Source organism: Hippocampus zosterae, chromosome 16, assembly GCF_025434085.1.
Source record: "Hippocampus zosterae strain Florida chromosome 16, ASM2543408v3, whole genome shotgun sequence".
In the NCBI taxonomy this organism is placed as follows: domain Eukaryota; kingdom Metazoa; phylum Chordata; class Actinopteri; order Syngnathiformes; family Syngnathidae; genus Hippocampus; species Hippocampus zosterae.
Window position 1 is genome coordinate 7,861,598 of NC_067466.1, and position 14,637 is coordinate 7,876,234.

The following is a 14,637-nucleotide window of genomic DNA, read 5'->3' on the forward strand; positions in this document are numbered from 1 at the left end:
ATAGTTGCTTACTTGACTGATTTTAGTGTGTTTAATAATCGTTGGAGAATTTTAAAGTGGACTTTGCATAATTACATTTTATGTGTGCGACCCTCAAACAAAAAAGCTTGGACACACCCCTCTCAAAATCTATTATATTTATTAAAGAAAGTCACCTGTTCACAAATCAACAGGCAGCTGCATATTACTGCCTTTAGTAGGTGGAAAAATAATTATTTTATTCACTCATTGCGACAAATTCAAATCAACTTTCTGCAAGCCAGACGTGTTCACGTGACAGCACTCAAATTGACGGGCTTGAACGCGGTGCTTCCGCCTCCTCTCGGCCGTGTTGGTCTTATCGCGAGATCACCGCCCGGTCACGAAGTCAACGCAGAGCAACATGGCGGAAGGTATGAGATTGGGTTTTTTAGGGGTCTTGTCTGTCCACTCCCTTTTATTTGCGTAGGCGTGTTACGATATATGGCTTGGCCAACTTGCTCGTACCGATTTCATGTATATTTCCTTTCGAAACAACACGATACATTGTTATCGCCCTGTTCAGTTTGCAAGTGAGCAAGCTTTTTATCAGTCGCTCCCGATGTAGCTAGCAGTTTATTTTGTCGCTTCTATTCAACTGAACGAGCAAAGACTGACAGTCGCCTATAGTACTGCAATTGATGACTAATGTGCTTGTGCAAAACATTCGTTACGAAGTTTTAATTAAGTGACAAGCAAAACCGATCGTCGCTGTTAGAAAATAAAGACCATGTGCCGCTGAATTGAGCAGAGTGACATATTTTGAATGCACATATATGCACGTATAGCACCTATTCTCTTCCTTTTGAATAAATAGGAGCACTGAATTCTGTTGAGCTACTTAATGTCATTTCCTCCCTATCAGGTGTTTGTGCTGCCTTTACAAATGTCATGACCATGACCACCAACAGAAGGAAAATGCTGCAGCTGTCAACAACTTACAAAAAAGTCACCAACCAAGAGTGCGAACAGTTGTGCTAAAGCAGGGTCGATGATGTCGCCTTAATTGTATATTGTGCATTTAAATGACTAGGCTTTCTTGTATTAAGTCAGTTTAAGACCGCTTCTATGTACTAATAACTATTTATCACGAAGTTTTCTGTTTCGGTTCGACGAAATTTTGTTTTTTACATGCTTTGAAAATTTTACTAGCAAAGATTTTGTAGCCCCTACTATGCATGGTACGGCTGGCAGTGACATCATTATTTCCATATCGTATACAACTAAAGTCTGCAAAGTACAATGGCCTGTGTTTTACCGGAGCTGCGTCGTGGTTATTTAATTTTCAGATGCTGCTCCAGTATAGCACCCTTCTTATGTGGGGCTGACCACATGCTTTTTTTTTTTCCAAAGCGACTCTTTTGGTGTCACATGACTTGCAGCATTGCCACTTACAGTTTACAAGGCAGGACAAAGTAACTAGCCTCCTCAGCACTTTTATCCTCTTTACAAATAGTTTAGTGCTTTAAAGGAAGGAAATGGGCCCCAGTGGAACTTGGTGGACTTGGCTGAGTCATGATTTAGAGTTTCAACATCAGAAGCTATCGAGAAAGTCACACCAAAAGGAAGCACGTTTATACGCACCACTTGATACTTCTCTAACTTCTTTTTTAATGCAACAAATGTCCTGCAGCAACAAATAACCTCAGAATGCCATCATAGACCACAACATTGTGTGCGCTTGCACAATCAAATGCTTGGTCTTCTCGAAAAATTTGGATTTCACAAAAAATTGGATCTCACTTTGTGCCGGTGTAACTAATGAATGACTGTACTGTATGTCATTGCTTTGGAATACTGCAAATGAAACTATTCTATGCTTTGGAAGAACAATATAGTGTCTTTTCTCCCATTCTATTTCGTTCATCAATGATTAAACTAAACATGCTTTTGTATTCATGCATATTTGTTTGTCCTCTGTCTGCATGATATCAATGTGGCGCAGAGGAGGTGGCCAAGCTGCAGAAACATCTGGCCCTGCTGAGGCAGGAGTACGTGAAGATGCAGCAGAAGCTGGCTGACACAGAGAGACGCTGCGCTGTCCTTGCTGCTCAAGTGTCTGTCCAAGGCCCCACCACGCCAGCATCTGCGGACACCTTTATTAGTCGTCTTCTGGACATTGTGTCAGACCTGTATCAACAGGAACAATACAGGTGGGCACATTGATTTGCTGAAGCAAATGCTATTATGCTTTCTTTATTTTTTTTTTCTTATCCAGCTTGTTCTGTGGTTTTCTGACTTTGTTTGTGATTGTTACCTACAATTACATTTTTGTATTCAAGTATTTTCAAGGGTGTTTGTGTTGTTCCTGCAGTGATTTGAAAGTGAAAATCGCGGGGAATCAGCTCAATGCCCACAAGTTTATTCTAGCTGCACGCAGCGATGTCTGGAGTCTGACCAATATGGCCACCACCTCTGAATTGGACTTGTCTGGTAAGTGACTGATATTGCCGAACTGTGATAAAGGCAGAGAACCTCTACCTGTTGGCTGAGGGCTGGGGGGGTGGGGGCCCCTAAGATATTTGCTCTTTCTGTAACAAAACACAAAAAGCACAAAATAAAACGGTGTAGGTAAGAGCCACAAAATAGTGCCAAAGTCAGAGGGTAATAATTAGTAATTTCAACAAAATGACAGTGGCCTCATTACTGATAGACAATTGGAATTTTTACAGATCACATATGGAATATACACATCTGGTGCATTAAAAAAAAAATCTCCTTTAGGCCATTAATTGTTATTCATAGCAGGACTCATCACCATACCGTTCCGCAAATAGCAGGGGAATATATTGTAGCTATGACCCCGATCCAGCGGAAGTTAGAATACTGTTCTGAGAATTCTAACTGGTCTCTTTCTGCCCAATGCTTCATAACACGTCTGCAGACTGCAAACCTGAGGTTGCTCTGGCAATGTTGCGCTGGGCATACACCGACAACCTGGAGCTCAGTGAAGATGATGCATTTCTCATTGACTTGATGAAGCTGGCCAACCGCTTTCAGCTTCTGTTGCTCAGAGAAAGGTCAGTCTGGCACAAATACAGAGGGTCTTCGGTTTACAACATTTCAAGGTTCTGAATGGCGTGCAATGAACTAGTTTGCTCAGTGGGACTTGAATATAAATAGGTCAACTGGCAATCGAAGGCATGCTCAGTTACTGTTGCGCTTTTTAATTGGTTTTATATTGATGGACTCTTTTTCAAATAAGTATTTACTATATTTATAACTACTGCAAAAAAATCATTCAGATTACGTTGCTGCCATATGTAACCAACATTACTCTGTCATGAATTGTGGTTACTGCTCCCCCTAAATGGCCCCCACACCCCACAATACAGCCCACCTCTTGTGGGATTTGGTGTATTTCATTTTAAGCATTTCAAGCGAAATAACAAGCACAAAGCCAGTGTGAAGAAAAAGCACAAAGTTCTGAACCTTACATGGCAGTGCCAAGACTGTTCGGAAGCTGAAAATGGTGCAACCCAAAGTAATTTTTCCTTGAAACAAATCATAAACTGAACTGTTCTCTACAAGTTCACAGACAAACGAGATGTATCCCACCGAACGTCCACCCGGACAGTTAAGTTTAGAGTCTTCAATTAACGGAACACGTATGGATTTGAATGTGTGACAAGGAAGACAGAATAGCTGAATAAAACCCACGCTTGAGTGTACAGGTGGACCTTGTGTCATGGTGATTGAGCATATTTGACATACCAAGCTGACGCTACATTGTTTTCTGCGCGTGGGGACAGGTGTGAAAAAGGCGTCATGTCCTCAGTGAACGTCAGGAACTGCATTCGCTTCTATCAAACAGCCGAGGAGCTAAACGCCACAACTCTGATGAACTACTGTGGGGAGATCATAGCCAGTCACTGGGTGAGTTCTTTTCATATCTGGGAGAGTTCCTGACGTCAGGCTACATCATAATTCTCTCTCTGTTCTCAGAAATATGTGTTGTTAAAACTTTCATCGTATTCTTTCTTGCTCTCTATATTTTATGAATCTGCTTGATCTTTTTGAAATGTTGCATTCTTATTGTTGCAGCAGTCTAAATGAATTGCGGCTTCTGATTAATGTCTTTGTCTCTCTACTTAGGATGACCTCAGGAAAGAAGATTTCAGCACCATGAGCGCTCAACTATTGTACAAGATGATCAAGTCTAAAACGGACTATCCTCTCCACAAAGCCATCAAAGTTGAGCGAGAAGATGTGGTTTTCCTCTATCTCATCGAGATGGACTCTCAGGTCCGTTGTCATCTCTACAATTTTAATAACTCCTGACTTTGGTGAGCTGTGCTGTAACTGGCACAGCAGAATAAACATTTGTCATTGAGATTTAAATGGTTTCATTTGTAGCTGTTGTTGTTGTTGTTGTTAGTTGCCAGGCAAGCTGAATGAACCGGACAACAATGGCGATCTGGCTCTAGACTTGGCACTGTGCCGAAAATTGGAAAGCATTGCCACCACTTTAGTGAACAATAAAGCAGATGTGGATATGGTGGACCAGAGTGGATGGAGTCTTCTGCATAAAGCGATCCAAAGAGGTGTGAAGTTACTACTTAACGCTCCGACGCTTTATTTAATTCGATCTTTGTCTCAACTGTCTATTGTTATGAACATTGAAGACTCTGCACTCGTTGCCACTGCATTCCAAATAGCGATCATGTAAGCTTTCCTTGTCCTCCTCCATCACAGTCATCCTCTTCTTTCAGGTGACGAATTTGCCGCCGTCTTCCTAATTCGTCACTCAGCTCAGGTCAACGCCGCCACTGTGGGAGCGGTGGAAACCCCTCTTCACCTCGTTTGTTCTTTTAGCCCCAAGAAACACTCTGTAGAAGTCATGAGTGGCATGGCGCAGATTGCAGAAGCTCTGCTTAAAGCTGGAGCCAATCCTAACATGCAAAACAGCAAGGGCAGGTTGGTCACATTTTTTTAATGAACCTTGCATTGGGAAAATATTCTTGCACGAGACTATGAAGGTTGTTCCACTTTGATTTGTTAGAACTCCCTTGCATGAAGCTGTATCTTCGGGCAATGAGCCAGTGTTCAACCAGCTACTTCAATGCAGGCAGTGAGTTACTCTATGCTTACCTGTTGAATATATCGCTTGAGTTTCACTTTTGATGAGAAGCTGTCTTACTATTCTACTTACTACATCTGGTTAGGCTTGACCTGGAACTTAAAGACCACGAGGGCAGCACAGCTTTGTGGTTGGCTCTGCAGTATATCACAGTGTCTTCAGACACTTCTGTAAATCCATTCGAGGATGATGCCCCGGTTGTGAACGGCACCTCATTTGATGAGAACAGTTTTGCGGCACAATTAATCCAGAGAGGGAGCAATGCCGACGCACCTGACGCATCAACGGGTGTGGAGTCATTTTCTCTTTTTCTCGTGGTTGGTCTTAATGGAAGTGTACTATTTTCACACACATTTTAATCTCATTTCTCTTTTTGTTTCTCCAGGAAACTGCCTAATGCAGAGAGCAGCGTGTGCAGTCAATGAGGCAGCTGCTCTTTTCTTAGCCTCTCATGGGGCACAAGTCAACCATGTTAACAAATGGGTGCGTTGATGTTCAACAAAACAGGAACAATTGGGGCTTTGTAGATTGTCAATAAATATACTGTATCATGTAGTGCCCTGGAAAATATTAAAAAGCAACAAGACCTTTATCCAATATCATCAAATTCAAGGTCACATTTGAATATCGAAGAGCCGCACATAGCGTTGTGACCATCGTTATAAACGAGTGTTTAATATCTTTGTGTTTTACAGAAAAAAACAAAATCAAAACTGAAACAGATTGAGACAAGTATTCACTTGTTCCATACATACTTTTGAATATTATGGATTGTCTCCAATTTCAGGGGGAAAGCCCTCTTCACACTGCTTGTCGTTTTGGCCTTGCAAGCCTGACAGCAGAGCTGCTCCAGCAGGGCGCAAATCCCAACCTGCAGACCTTGAAGCCTCTGCCAGATGACACCTTTGGTGTGGCTACGCAGACCCCCCTTCACATGGCCATCGCTCACAACCATCCGGATGTGGTCTCTGTCATCCTAGAGCAAAAAGGTCAGAAATTTTCTCTACCGTACTTCAATTCAGTCATACTGTAGGCTGAGACTAAGATTAACATATTACAGTGGATCCATTTTTTTATCCTCCTCCTTTGTGTTGCAGAAAATGCACTTCATGCCTCCAATAATTTCCAGATCATTCCCGACTTCAGTCTCAAAGATTCTATGGACCAGACAGTTTTGGGCTTGGCCCTCTGGACAGGTATAATTGAACACTCTTATGCAGTTATTTGTTAAAGCATCTACAGGGTGTCCTCACTTTTACGATGGTACAAACACGCAGTGTCGATGTTCTGAATGGCATGCAACAAACTAATTCACGCACATCACCACGAGGTACACAAAAGCACGCTCGGGTACTTCGAGTTTCTCAATTTTCTTTTTTTTTGCAACGGCCTTGGAAGTACTTTTTTTGCAAATATTATTCTGAAGAAAACCGAGGACCTCCCACCTATTTACATTTCATATCTGTACCTGCATGGAAATGTCTTAAACTGGCCAATCTACTCCTGTCAGGTATGCACACCATAGCAGCTCAACTTCTGGGCTCAGGAGCGTCTATAAATGACACCATGTCCAATGGACAAACCTTACTCCACATGGCCATCCAAAGGCAGGACAGCAAGAGTGCCCTGTTCCTTCTTGAGCACCAGGCAGACATCAATGTTAGGTAACTCATCTGTCATGAAATGTTTGGGATGCATTTGCCTTAATGTCATTTTCATTCTACTTCAGGATAATTTTTTTATGAGACAACTAACAACAAATAAATGATAGTCTGATGATCAAAGATTTCCATGACCAGACAGATGTAGCAGTTACTTTCTTTCTATTGTTGTTTTTATTTTGGCTATTTAAACAATTACCGTAAATGATGATTGTAGACAGGTTTAAAATACATTTTTGGACTTTTTTTTTTCTTGCGTCACTGTTAGGACCCAGGAGGGACAAACAGCACTGCAGTTGGCCATCAGTAATCAGTTGCCATTAGTAGTGGATGCTATTTGTACAAGAGGAGCTGACATGTCTGTGGTGGATGACAAAGGGGACCCTCCCTTATGGCTTGCTCTGGAGAATGGCCTGGAGGATATTGCATCCACGCTGGTGAGACAGATTAGAATTTTATTTCCACTGGCACTGAAAAGCGAATGTAGACTCAGATTTCATGCAGATGAACTTGCATTTGAATAGTTGAATTGAACAAGAGATGGTTACACAAAGAAATACACGTTTTTAACTCAATTCTGGACCAAGTCTGAAAAGACGTTTAAAAACGTCTTTGGGAGTGAATGAGTTCATTGTAATATCTGCCTTTTCGTTTTTCTCCAAGGTTCGCCATGGCTGTGATGCAACATGTTGGAGCAAAGGCCCTTCTGGCTGCCAACAGACCCTCTTGCACAGAGCTGTTGATGAGAACAATGAAATCACGGCTTGCTTTCTGATCCGCAGGTTTGAAACCACATTACCTTCATTCAGTGTTCGGGAAATTTTAAGTATGCACACATTTTTATGCCATCGTTGACTATTCTTGTATACAGACAAACCATGAATGTTGAGGTCTCAATAAACTTTGCTGTTAAATATCATTACCAAATGAAATTACAAATGTTTTATTGTATATTTTTGGAACTGGTTTAACGTGTATTATTATTATTATTATTATTATTATTATTCCAATTGGTAGGTCAAATTCTATTTTACACAAAATTGTTCAAATTTCTGGGTTTCCTATGTGGAGTGTGCACGTTTTCCACGTGCACAGTAGCTTAATTGAAGACTTGAAATTACCCATTATTGTGACTGTGAGTGTATCTGTTCTTTGTGTGCCCTTCGATTGACTGGCGACTAAGTGCAGACTCTACCTTGCCTTCTGTCAAAAGTCTGGCAGGGATAAACTCCACCTCATCCATGACCTGAATGGAAAATGGATTGACGGATTGCACAAGTGTGCCCCAATCCCCCCCTCTCAATACACATCATATCTTTGTTCGGTGCAGTGGTTGCGATGTGAACAGCCCAAGGCGGCCAGGCCCAAATGGTGAAGGAGAAGAAGAAGCCAGAGATGGGCAAATGCCTCTTCACCTAGCAAGCAGCTGGGGCCTGGAAGAGGTGGTGCAGTGCCTTCTAGAATTTGGAGCTAGTGTTAATACACAGGTCAGTCTCATTCTAGCTCCATCAACTTTGGCCTGAGGACAACTTGTTCACAAACGAATGCATTCTAACACATGTTCTCTCATCTCTTTGCAGGATGCAGAGGGGAGAACTCCTATCCATGCTGCCATTAGCAACCAGCACAACGTTATCATACAACTCCTGATTTCCCATCCGGACATCCGTCTTAACATACGTGACCGCCAAGGAATGACACCCTTTGCCTGTGCCATGACGCACAAGAACAACAAAGCAGCCGAAGCAATCCTCAAAAGGGAGCCAGGTGCTGCCGAACAGGTAGGAATGAAAACGGCTGAACGAACCCCAACTTTTCATCTCTCATGACCTCTCACATTTGCATCTCTCCAGGTTGACAATAAAGGGCGTAATTTCCTTCATGTGGCTGTGCAAAATTCAGATATCGAAAGTGTTCTGTTCCTCATTAGTGTGCAAGCTAATGTGAACTCCAGGGTTCAGGATGCCGCTAAACTCACCCCTCTCCACCTGGCTGTACAAGCTGGATCCGAGATCATTGTTCGAAACTTGGTATAGCCTCTACATATTGTTTGTTTTTATTTTCATTCATATTGTCATGTAATATTTTTTGTGATATTGAATCATTTTTTATGGAGCTTTTTTCCCTGCGTCACTCACCAGCTGCTTGCCGGAGCCAAAGTAAACGAATTGACCAAACATCGGCAAACCGCCCTGCATCTGGCTGCTCAACAGGATTTGGCCACCATTTGCTCTGTGCTTTTGGAAAATGGCATTGACTTTGCTGCTGAGGATGAGAATGGCAATAATGGTAAATTTCATTTTTGAAATTCACTTCAGATTTACCGGTAATTGATATTATCTGCCCTTCAGAGATGCCAAATGTTCTATTTTGGCCATATTTTTTTACGGGCAGTTGCCATGTCTTCCGCCGTTACGGGGAAGTCAAAAATGTTCAGGGGACGACAAGACAACAATCACAGTAGTAGTTTAATTTATTCGCTGCCCTCCCAGTATGACACTGTCTCCAGTTTGGGACTTGTACAACACAGCCAGCTTCCAATATGAGCCAAAAAGGAGCAGGCGTAGACTATTTGGTGTAGCTGCTTAATAAGTGCATGGACTTCTTCACAGCTGTTGAACCAAGAAAGCAAAACAAGTTGTATTGAAATCCCCGGCCACCTAAATGACTGGCAATTTTCCTGCATTTTTTTTCCCCATTATTCTCGAAGACGTTTAAACGTGTAAATGTTTACCTGCAGGGTTTTTTCTTTTGCCTTCTCGTGAAGGTGCGAGTTGACTGTATATTTTTGACGTTTGTTACAATTGATATATTGCTCCATCTGATCAAATTAGTGATTAATTTAATTTGTTAATTATTTTTTGCTCCAGTTACACTTCAAAAACTTAGTCTTCCTGTGATTATTCCCAGCTCTTCACCTGGCAGTGATGCATGGCCGCCTTAACAATGTCAGATCACTTCTCACAGAGTCCAACATTGATGCCGAGGCCTTTAATCTCAGGTACATTTAACCTTCTGGATATTTTTAATGCAACCGAAAGATATTTGCAAGTAATTGAATTCATATTTCATTGTATCCATATATAATTCAGGGGTCAGTCACCAATGCACATTTTAGGCCACTATGGTAAAGAAAACGCTGCTGCCATTTTTGAGTTGTTCCTGGAGTGTATGCCTGAATATCCTTTGGACAAGCCAGATAATGAGGGGAACACAGGTACATCAACCTTGGATTATTTCTTGTTCTTTCATATTCCATATTACCATATTTGTGATGAGATAAATGACAGATGTTTTTATCTGCAGTATTGCTCCTGGCCTATATGAAAGGGAACGCTAACTTGTGCCGTGCCATTGTGAGGGCTGGTGCTCGCCTGGGCATCAATAATAATCAGGGGATTAACATTTTCAACTATCAAGTAGCAACAAAACAGTTGCTTTTCCGCCTTCTTGGTAAGTATATACTTTTTATTTTATTTTTTGTGGCCCATAGTTTGTATAACCTCAGTTATTTTTAATTTATTGCCGGTGCTTTTTTTTTTTTCAAGTAAATCAATGCCTTACCTAAAAAAAAAAGACAACCCCGTTTTCCCCTCATGAAAAATGTACGTTGCCACTAGGTAACTGTAATTACCTACATGACACAGTTGGCTACCGGAGCTCCGCTTTGACGGTCAATTCAACAGAAAGGAAAGCAAAACATGATACCCAGTATCATGCCAAGCGTATACATGATCTAAACACGTCTTAAAATCATCTTTTCAATGAATGCATTTGGTTTTCTCCCATTGTTGATTTGCCAAGAAGCACATGGGGAATTGGTTTAAAGAAAAAAAAGAGAAATTAAATGAGCCATTATTCTAACTAAAACAAGATTGAGAAGACACTACGGTAATCATTTAAGACTAAATAGGAAATCCTCGGTTTCCGATTGAGTTCCGCTCCTACTGCAGCTCCGTAGCCAGTAAACTAATGAACACTCCCGGGTAGTAAAGCAAAAATTACAGAAAATATTCGTATGAAAAACATTTCTTGGCCAGGAATACAACAATCAACTGGGTGGGGAGGGGGGGTATTTTCTTTAAACTTTTGGAAGTGCACATTGAGATTATCTACCGGTGTATATATATATATAAAATTCCCATACCCCTGGTGCAAAACTAAAACATATTACCACCTTGTATTTCTATTTTCATGTTTTGTTTTAGATATGCTGTCCAAAGAGCCCCCTTGGTGTGATGGTTCCAACTGCTACGAGTGTGTTGCCAAGTTTGGCGTTACAACAAGGAAACATCACTGGTTAGTATCATGACCTTTCTACAGTATTTTGAGTCATCATTTTGTCATCATGGTGTGCCACACTTGATTTTAAATCCTGTCTCTCCAGCCGTCACTGTGGGCGCCTCTTGTGCCACAAGTGCTCTATAAAGGAGATCCCCATCATCAAGTTTGATTTGAACAAGCCGGTGAGGGTGTGTGACATCTGCTTTGATGTACTAACTCTGGGTGGAGTGTCTTAATGCACTGGCCTGGATTTTCCCCGGATGGCAATGGTCGCCACGCTGGGGCCCAACTTAGTAGTTACTGGGTACATCATAAAGGACATCAGTAGCAGTACGTACTAAAAAGAGTATTCTGACCGATTCTGGACCATTGTCTTTCTACTATGCCAGTCTTGTGAAAAGCATTCATGTTTTAATGGAACGTTTATTCATTTTGTTGTTGATCAAAGTGTCAAAAGATATCAATGAATAGAAGGCAGTTTCGCGACTGCTGGACTGAGGTAACTTAAACTCACTGTTGGCAATGATTCACTTGTTTTCTAAACAAATAGTTGCTTCTTTCGGTCATTGCAATTCAAGGATAAACATCTTAATTACCGAAGCAGGGTTGGTAAGATGTTTATCTGTGGTGAATTATTTCACTCTCTGCAGCTCATGAGAGGCACCTATGCAGAGAGAAATGTTTAATGCAACATGAATAATACGCTCACGCCATCAAAATGCTTTGCAACCTGTAAAAGAAAATCAAAATCATAAGGTCGTTATGAATTGAACTCTTCCTCTTGTGACTGTGTACTGTTTTCCCTGGATAAATTATTAAATCAAATACACTTTGCAAGACTCTGAAGCATAACATGGACAGTTCCATTTCATGTGTGGTTGGGGGGTGGCATAACTGCCCACAAATATGAAATTGTTGATGAACGGGATGCTTGAACCATTGATACATTTGGTCTGTATAAGTACTGACAAGCAACTTTGTATGCCTGCATGTACTATAATTTGTACCATTTCAAGATCATGTCTTCTTTTTAAAATCAGTCAGCATCTGAGTACATTCCAGTTTTGACTTGGCCAAGAGGTTGTATATCAGTTGTGATGACTGTCCCCACGATGATGCCTCAAGTCAAGTTGTCTTGACCCGACACATTTATCGCTTTGATTTTCTAAACCTAAAAGGTGCACTTTATAAAGATCATGTGACATGTCCGATGGGTTGGTGGAGTCAGAATGATAGGGATGGCCGATTAGTGCGGTCTCTTAAGTATTGTTAAATTGTACAGATAAATGTGTAATATTTTTGACCAATGCTACCATTTTTGTACTTACTGCAGTTTGTGATCGCCATTGTGACACTTAAATCTTGCCTCTGTTAATCTTTTATGCACATTGTAAAATCTTTTCTGCACATGTATCGTATCTGTATGCTCAGATATCTAGGCCGTTTCTTCCAAGTGTATCCTTTTTAGAGAAAGGAAGAACAACTTTACATAAAGGTCATTTAAAACAATCCCCCCCCTTGTTTATTTATGCAAAGTAACCCAGTTATGTGCCACTATCCATGTCACTGTCCATCTTTTTAAACTACTGTATTATTCAACTGAAGAGCAAGAAACCGCATGCGTCGAACAGCCATCATATTCCTGTAGGTTGGGGTTTTCCTTGGCTGCAGATGGATCTTCTACACAGACACAACGGGATCCACTAGCACCTGCAGGGAATAGTTTTCGAGGAACACCTGTCCAACGTCTTTCAACACCACCACTGGTGAAAACCGAGTAAAAACATCATCACAACATTGCATCTCGGTTCTATTTGTACATACTCAAACTATTTATTTACCTCTTGGTGGAGCACCAGACCCTCCCTCCCCTCGCAGAGCTCCACTCAGAATTACAGGCAGGAAATCGAAGCATCTCCGCCTCTGTCTTGGCTTTGAGTTGCTGGCCCTTTGCAAGTAATGACTCAACGTGCAATAGAAACTTTGTGGGCGTTCCACTTTTGGAATAGAATCGTCCTATGACCAAACCTAAAAACAAGTCACATTTGATTCAAGTGTATCGCGGATATCAGTTAGTACATTCACATTTCAAAATATTGCACAGTTGTCCTGTTTGCTGTCAATGACAAAGCTGTCCATTCTCAACCCGCAAATGTACAGTCACATTATGGACTAAAATTGCACAATGTATGGCAAAACATCTACGCACCTACAGTTTGATACGTCCTCTGATAAAAGAGCAACCAGTCAAACAGGGCTACCACCTGCAATGGGGACAAACTGGACACATCATCTGTCAAGCCGCTTTCTGTGAAATCTCCTGTTATAAAGGCCAGTGATGCATCTTTACCTGGGGAAAATAACATACTGTAAAGACATATATATGACCTATTTTCTGTTTAATGGCCTTTCCTGTCATGATAGCGTAACAAAAACAATTCGATCATTACAGAAATGGAGGAGGACACCACCTGAGCCTCCTGAAATTTTTCAAATAAACCATGCACTAAATAAACATGCCCAAAATTAAACCAGGTAAACGTATAAATATGCACATTAGAAGTGTGTATCTCTCCAATAAAAGGCCATTTGATTCGTGGGGTGCAATGTGATTCAAGGTCTGTTGGATTTGGAACAATTTGATGGGTTCGATTCAGTGATCCGATTTGATATATGGTTCAGTTTGAGAGGGTATAAAATAGAGTATAATACATATGATGCAATGCGTTTCTTGTCATTCCACATAAATATTAATGAACTTGTCAGTCCTCGAAATGTGCCATTTCCCTCAAAGATATATCTCCAACAAAAGACGATACGTATCTCGAAATAATTAAGTGGGGTGATTCGATTCAGCTCACTTTGAGGCACAGCATTTTTAAAAAATCAAAACAGATTTTCCGATTCAAATTGGTTTTTTACACACCTGATGCATTATGTAGATACAGTGTTGTAAATTAAATCGATGGATTGTTTTTCATATTGAATGTGCACAGCACAGTATATGGAAGACGTGAGCGTCAGCAACATTATTGTAGTGGCGCAATTTATGACTAGTGTAGTCATGCAGTATAACAGATAAGGATTCAGCATATTCTAAGTTAACTCTTTATCTAAGGCGAACAAGAAAAATCTGAATCACCTGCCATAAAGTGATATGCACCACCAGGCCCGTAATGCTTGATGCCATTGTGTACGTCAAACACCTGGCCTAATATCGCCAGGTAAATACCCTTGCTGCCTACTTCGCCGTCGTACAAAGACAATTCCTGTCTGTTTAGGAGTCGCCTGGGTAGCTCCTGTGTTGATTTACTTCCTGAATATAACGACCACTGACGAGGAAAGAAAAGCACCGCCAAGGATGCCGATAACATTGCAACCAATGCAGAGCAGAGTATGCTGATTGTTGATGCCATCATTCTTTGTGGTCGCACAGTGATGCTGAAAAACAAAAATCATTAGCGCCCTCGCAGGTGCTTCCGTGAACGAAGAAGAAAGCGCGCATGCGCAAACGGCAACGCAAGCAACGTTTCAGGCTAGTTCACGACGTACAGTACGTCAATGCGGTAGTAGTCTAGGCAGAGATTTGTGTAC

The 14,637-nt window shown here is 41.3% G+C and overlaps 2 protein-coding genes across 2 annotated transcripts; one reads left to right on the plus strand and one right to left on the minus strand.

Annotated features, from left to right (window-relative positions):
• Nucleotides 1-307: 307 nt before the first annotated feature.
• On the plus strand, nucleotides 308-12,552 carry ankfy1 (ankyrin repeat and FYVE domain containing 1). The gene is made up of 25 exons (XM_052047748.1): nucleotides 308-392; nucleotides 1,964-2,171; nucleotides 2,333-2,451; nucleotides 2,903-3,038; nucleotides 3,771-3,894; nucleotides 4,114-4,263; nucleotides 4,397-4,562; nucleotides 4,731-4,935; nucleotides 5,021-5,089; nucleotides 5,184-5,386; nucleotides 5,484-5,581; nucleotides 5,886-6,087; nucleotides 6,196-6,294; nucleotides 6,609-6,762; nucleotides 7,028-7,196; nucleotides 7,423-7,541; nucleotides 8,090-8,246; nucleotides 8,340-8,540; nucleotides 8,613-8,789; nucleotides 8,901-9,048; nucleotides 9,670-9,760; nucleotides 9,852-9,976; nucleotides 10,066-10,212; nucleotides 10,968-11,058; nucleotides 11,147-12,552. The coding sequence occupies exons 1-25, from the start codon at nucleotides 383-385 to the stop codon at nucleotides 11,277-11,279; spliced, it is 3,501 nt and encodes a 1,166-aa protein (XP_051903708.1). The 5' UTR covers nucleotides 308-382; the 3' UTR covers nucleotides 11,280-12,552.
• On the minus strand, nucleotides 11,447-14,577 carry LOC127588938 (neuferricin). Its single transcript, XM_052047964.1, has 4 exons — nucleotides 14,186-14,577; nucleotides 13,253-13,393; nucleotides 12,885-13,071; nucleotides 11,447-12,806 (listed from the first exon to the last, which is right to left on the minus strand). Exons 1-4 carry the CDS (start codon nucleotides 14,460-14,462, stop codon nucleotides 12,635-12,637), a joined length of 777 nt encoding a protein of 258 aa, XP_051903924.1. The 5' UTR covers nucleotides 14,463-14,577; the 3' UTR covers nucleotides 11,447-12,634.
• Nucleotides 14,578-14,637: the final 60 nt, after the last annotated feature.

Bases quoted from the DNA above. Each gene is read 5' to 3' on its own strand.
- LOC127588938 (XM_052047964.1), bottom strand. From the start codon at position 14,462: ATGATGGCATCAACAATCAGCATACTCTGCTCTGCATTGGTTGCAATG. The intron at 13,394-14,185 runs GTGATTCAGATT...TATTTTCCCCAG, and splicing joins TGCATATCACTTTATGGCAG to GTAAAGATGCATCACTGGCC. The intron at 13,072-13,252 runs GTGCGTAGATGT...ACTTGTTTTTAG, and splicing joins GAGGACGTATCAAACTGTAG to GTTTGGTCATAGGACGATTC.
- ankfy1 (XM_052047748.1), top strand. The intron at 7,542-8,089 runs GTTTGAAACCAC...TGTTCGGTGCAG, and splicing joins GCTTGCTTTCTGATCCGCAG to TGGTTGCGATGTGAACAGCC. The intron at 9,761-9,851 runs GTACATTTAACC...TATATAATTCAG, and splicing joins GCCGAGGCCTTTAATCTCAG to GGGTCAGTCACCAATGCACA.